The sequence below is a fragment of the Aythya marila genome (assembly GCF_965140915.1).
Source record: "Aythya marila genome assembly, chromosome: 3".
Lineage (NCBI taxonomy): Eukaryota > Metazoa > Chordata > Aves > Anseriformes > Anatidae > Aythya > Aythya marila.
Window position 1 is genome coordinate 3,158,926 of NC_139044.1, and position 6,168 is coordinate 3,165,093.

The window sequence follows — 6,168 nt, forward strand, 5'->3', positions numbered from 1 at the left end:
TTCCTTTCCTATTTCTCACTATTTAAGATGATGTAGCTAGGAGGCTGCCTCCTGACTGCTTGAATATGGTAAGACTAACCATGTTAAAGAACATGCATTATCACTGTATTTGTTTCACAAGGAATAGAGAGAATTAACATTGGCGTGTACAAATTGATTAAAAAACTGCAAACGTTAAAAAAAATCAAATAGCACATTTAGAGTTATAGAAGCCTCTACTGGGGATTAATTCAAGGAAGGTTAAAGAAAAATTGGCCAGTGTTTTTGAGACTGTGTCTCATGGTAGGGTTGTAGGTCTAAATGCAGACACCTGTTTACGTGAGCACTGAGCCCCTTTTAATCAGTTCAACAGGTGCTGAATTTAAAGCCCACATTTCAGCCCACCTGAAATCTTATGGTGGTTTTAGAACAACAGTAGGAAACTCGGCCAAGGAATCAATTAGAGAGCGCATTGCGCAGTTCATAACATTAATCTTCAAGGCAACGTTTCCCCTCGCATTTCTGCAGAAATCATGTTATTAAGTAGCTGCAATATGTACTTGTGCTGCTTGTTTGTTATCAGGCAAAGCCATGTGCACTAAAAACGTGTAATTCAACAATCAGCTCCCATGAGGTCATGTTAAAACACACCTATGATACATCACAAGTACAAAAGCAGTCCCTCTCATCCACATCTTAAATCCACCCAGACAAGAGCTCAGACTGCCCTGCTGGGAAAGTACCCGCGCCGAAACAACAGCGATAGTTACAGCTCTTCTCCACCATGGGCACGGGGAACTGGATTGGCTTTAGGTAACTAATTCAGTGTATCACCCAAACTACATGTGTGGTTGAAGCATGCAAAGCATCACTTCTCCTTGCAGTGTAATTTGGTTCCTGATATTTTCAGAAAACACGGGCAGTGTATCTGTCTACACATGGTCCTTCCCCAGAGGGTGCCACTAACAGCTCTGCCTCCATCTGCGTGTGTGCCCACGGTCAACTTCTCGCGCTGTCGGTACCCCATGAAAGCTGAGTCTGCAGACTGTAAGCTGAGAGGCCAGACAAGCCTGATGACAGCGAAACAGATCAGGAGGCTCTTCAGTACCAAAGAAACACTGGAGTAGATGGCACAAGCTTTTATTGACGCCCGACTATTGCCTCCCAACCCCTGTTACCCACTTCCCTTGCAGATTGCTATCAGGCTGTAATGGATTATGCTCTGACACAGCCAGCTGAGTGCCAAACCCCACGAACTCTTCCCGTTCCCTAAAATTGCTGCCTTGCAGATAGTAGGGTGCTATTTTCTCTCACACTTGCGGGGGCGGGGTGGGAGGCTTTCGAGCTTTTCAGGGACTGGGATGATGTAAGCTGGAAACCTCTTGGGACAGCATGTGCATGGTACGGGAGCCACAACCTCCCCTGCCCCCCTGCACCTCACGCAGATCATGCCACAGCTCTGCCTGGCTTCGCTCCTACAGACACCCAGGGCAGGAACAGTCCCCGAGGCACACACTGGGCAGCAGGTACTCTCCTCCCGCACACCCAAGGGACTTCCCTCCAGCTCTCGCTGGGACGAGCTCCAAGATTGATTTCCGTGAGGAATCTGTATGCCGCCTAACGTGCTCAAGGAGCCCTGGGGAGGGCACGGCGGAGGGGAGAGGACTGTCACAGCCCGGAAGCAGCACTTCTTCATCCTACAAAACCCCAGTCTCCTCCCCGCATGGGTCATGGGATCATTTCTAAGCATCTAGAAAAAGTAAGAAGAAATTCAGCTCTGCAGCAAGGTACTCTCCTCTCCTCCCGAGGCCCTATCAGACTGATATCCCCAGGGTAGCAGGGAGTGCTGACAGAGGGTAATAAGAAGGGAAAAGCATCGACCAAAGAGCCATGTCTAAGAAGTTTCATGTAACAAGACCTAATCCCCGCTACAGACCCTTTCCCAAGGGCAGCAGCAGCAGCACAGCTCCAGCACTACTGGGACAAGGCTGTCAGCCCAAAACAAAGGCATCTTATCAGCAGCAGGAACTGGCTGCGGTCAAAGCAGCGCTGATCTTGTCCTCATTTCTCTAATGAGCCCCCAGCGGAGTTGAGACAAGGCAGCCTGAAGGAGCGAGTCTCACTTCACATGCCTTTGAGGTAGAGATATAGGCATCTCCTTAAATCAAGGGCTTAAATCTCTCACTCAAGTTCAGCATGCAATTCCCATTCACTTCCTTGGAAGTCAGAGCAGTCTCTCATTGCATAACTACCAAGGAGAAAAAAAAAAAAAAAAAAAAAAAAAAAAAAAAAAAAAACACAACAACACACACACCACAAAGCACCAAACAAGCAGCAGCAGCAATGCTCACACAGCCTGCTCTCCCTCCACGCTCCTCCCAGCCGAGTGCTGTTGGGCATTAAGGCTTCCAGGAATTGTCCGGAGCAGGGCACTCCACCAACCTCTCTCCCTGTACCCCCCAGGTCTGGCTGCACCCTGAAGTATTTAGGGCTCTGCTCGTTACCTACACGGAGAGGTCTGCAGGGCTCCTCAGGAGCCGGGCAGAGCCTTCCTGTCACCGCAGCTACTTGGGGCTTCCTCGGGAGCCCAAACAGCCTCCACCAGCACTCGAAGTTTCCCAACTTGCATTAATTAGTGGCAGACACCGAGCGCTTACCAGGCTCGACACCCAGCGGCTTCCTTGGCTTGGGGACGCCCTATTTCTCCGTGAGAACAGCAGGGATAACAAGGAAGCCGCCCGCCTCACAAACTTCAGTGCCGACCCCCAAAAAAATCTTCCATTTACACGGCACGCGAGCTCTCCATAGAGATGCAGCTCCAATTCTCGGCGGTGCTCGGGGCGGCTACGGCTCCAGCCGGGCTCAGGAGATGCCGGGGGTGAAGGGGGGGGAGAGCCCGGCCCCGCAGGCTGGGAGCTCGGCGGGGCTGCTCCCGCAGCGAGCCCCAGGGCAGCGAACTAACGGGGGGCACGGGGGGGGGAGACCCCAGCTTCCCAGCCCGAGGAGCGGTCGCAGCGGCTCCGTCCCCGCTGCCCCTGACCCCGGGAGCGGCCGGGCTCCGTCCCCTCCCTGTCCCCGGGCAGGTCCAGGAGCGGTCCCCAGCTGCTCCGCACCCTCGCCGAGTCCCCCCTACCCCCCCACCCCGTCTTTTACCTTGCGCACCCCGCCGAAGCCGTGCTCCGCAGCCAGCCGCTCGGCCTCCGCCTGGCCCCCGGCGTGCAGCTCCACCAAGAAATGGTTGGTGTAGACAGCAGCCCGGGTCGGGGAGCCGAGGAAGAGCAGGAGGAGGAAGAGGAAGAGGAGGAAGGCGCCTCGCAGCAGCAGCGGCGGCGGCCCCGCCGGCATGGCCCCGCAGCTAACCCGCAGCCCGCCGCGCCGCGGGGAGGGCGCCGGCAGGGCGAGGCGGGGAAAGCGGCCGAAAGCCGGGGGGGTGGGGGAAAAGCGGGGAGAAAAAGGTGGGGGGGGGAGGGAGGGGGAACGGGGAAAGATAAAAAAAAAAAAAAAAAAAAGAAAAGAAAACACACACACACCAAAACCACCCCACCGGGAGGGAACGGGGCGAAGCCGAGCGGGAGGCGGGGAGCGGCCGGGCTGCGGGGGCTGCTCCGGGGGGCGGGAGCGCGCTGCCGGCTCCGCGGCGGCTGGAGGGGGGGCACCCGCCGGGAGGGGACATCGCCGCGCTGCCAATCGGGGCCGAGCCGGCCCCCCCGGTCCCCCGAAACCCCCCCGGTCCCCTACAGCCCCCCCTCCGTTCCCCCCCCCTATTCAGGGGTGCGCCCCGAAGGGAGCCGGGGCTCAGGGAGGTGCCCGGGGGAAGCCCCCGGGGGCGCGGACATGGGGTGGGCACGCAGGGGAGTGCCCCGCGGTGGGGCTTGGGGGGCACAGGTAGGCAGGGACCGGCCCGGGGGGCTTTGGTGGGACAGCCGGGGACGGGGGGGTGGCAGGGGAGGGGAAGGCTGTGAAAATAACCCGCTGCTTTCACAGCTCCGAGGGAGGGGACGGAGTGGGGATGCTCACGGCAAGGTGTGTGCCAGGCTGGTTCTGCAGCTGGCGGCGGGGATTTGGCTGCATTAAGTGAATCCTTTGCTCGGTGTCCCCTGGGGAGGGCTCGGGACACAGCCAGCAGGGGAAGGCAGGGCCACCTTGCGACCACACGGCCGCGGGGTTGCTAGAAGCCAGCCGCAAAGGACCCGGCCGAGCACCCAACTTAAAACAGTCCGGGGAACAAAGGCAAACAAAAATCACGGGCAGGAGTCTGCTCCCGTTAGCCTCAACTGCTTGAGAAAATGACAGAAAAGCCGACCGCGTGATTGTGAATCCAAATGAGCATAGGTTTGCCATGACAAATTATTGATTTCCTTCTTCTGGATTAAAGAAAATCCCTATTCAAACAGAAGGGAAATGGTAACTGGGAGCCTGATCCAAAGCCCGTTTAAATCAACAGCAGTGCTGTAAATGAATGACTGATGTTGGGGGGAAAAATCAAACACCAGGGAAAGGTAAAACATTGGAAATGGCACGGCAGAGAAGGAAAACATCTTTGCAGCCTCATTAAGAACCTATGTCAATAGAATTCTGCTTTTAAATACCTATTCTCAGCACATGCAGTTATTAAAAACAACTTTATATGTTATTTCTTGAAGCCGAGCTGTGTTTCCATCGATGCTCAGCAAGCCCTCCCCCAGCACCAAGGCTGCCCCTGCTACAACGGGTTTCCAGGTGACTTGGGGCCGATGAGGCTCTCCAATCAGCAACACCTGCTGGCGACGGCTCACCAGCCAAGGCAGGCCCTACTGCTTCCCATCCCCAGCTGTTTCTTGTGACCAGAAGCTGAGGGAAACGAAAACAGAAGCAGCAGGGAGGGATTTTCTCTGCTTTAAAATTTCCTGCGACCGTATATATATATTTTCTTCCCCCCATCTTCCTTTTCTTGGTGTGCCTCTTTCTGTTTTGTTACTAACCCACAGAGAGAGGCCCATCAATAACAAAGGCAGCGGAGCAGCGCTCCTGGCTCCATCAGTCAGCAAGACAAGAGCCTGCCCTGCAGGACCCAGGGCCATGCCATGGATCTGGGTGAGCAGCATGACCACAGCAGTCACAGCACACCTCCTGATGTCCCCCACTGCCAGCCAAGGGTACAGCTCCACAAGCCAGTGCTGCCAAAGAACATGCGTGGTGAGGGGATAGCACCAACTGGTTCTAGCTTGTAAACCTCGTGATGTTGAGCTTGGATAGTTCTAGTGATGATAAAGAAAGCCCCCAAAAAGAGATCAGATTAGGAAAGATCAGGTTAAAAAGTCAGATCTGAATGGTTCCAGAAAACGTCAGTTCAAAGATGCCATTCACACAAAAATGGTCATCTTGAGTTTGTGACTGTAGAAGTTTTAGACCAGACATGACCACTGGGATTTCTAGCCTAGTACTTTATGTAAGCTGTAGGACTTTATTCATTCTTGCTTGTGACCATATTCCTTTTTTTTTTTTTCCTTAATGTGACAAAACTTGAGTTAAAAATCAAGACTGTTCCTTCACAGCCATCATGTAGATGTCCCAAGTGATTGCTTACAGCCATTTGTAAAAACAAATTGTACCACTGCCTCTTTTTAAAATACTAATTGGTCCCACATTGACATCTAGATAGCGTTTTTGTTATGAATTTGTCTGCTGAAGTGCTGAAATTTTACCGAAGTTCTCCTCTCCAAATAGTAACTTCAAGGTTGTGATGATAAAGCATCTAGCTGGTGCTCCCTGAGTCTCTTTATGTAAGGCACATTTTCCAGCCCTTCAACAATTCCCAGTAAATCTCCTTGTTCTGTGAGCTATAATTGCACCAGGTATTTCAGCAGGGGCCAGACCAGTGCTAAATGGATGGTGCATCACGTTTCTGTCCTTGCTGGGCACCCGGAGTTTCATCAGCCAAGGAGCCCATTCAGTCTCCTTACTGCAGACACTGCCCAGTGCCCAGCAGAGTACCCATGCTGACTTATACACTGCTATTCTACCTTGAGCCCTCTTCAGGACTGCTGCTCTCTAGGACAGGTTATTGCATCCAGCATAGCCAATGATCTTTGTCCCCCACTTTAGCATAGCCAATGATCTACGTAACCCCACTTTATTGAAATAGATAGATGGATAGATGTCATTTACTTGCATGCAGCTTTCCAAATAATCCAGATCAGTCAGCACTCC

General features: G+C 53.4%; 1 protein-coding gene across 1 annotated transcript in view; it reads right to left on the bottom strand.

The window, feature by feature from the left end:
• The window catches only part of PCSK2 (proprotein convertase subtilisin/kexin type 2), a 102,160-nt gene extending 98,707 nt beyond the window's left edge, over nucleotides 1-3,453 (bottom strand). The window contains exon 1 of the mRNA XM_082756529.1: nucleotides 3,133-3,453. Within this exon, the coding sequence (XP_082612655.1) occupies nucleotides 3,133-3,324 (192 nt within the window). The 5' untranslated portion in view covers nucleotides 3,325-3,453. The remainder of the gene's footprint in view (nucleotides 1-3,132) is intronic.
• Between the last annotated feature and the right edge of the window lie 2,715 nt (nucleotides 3,454-6,168).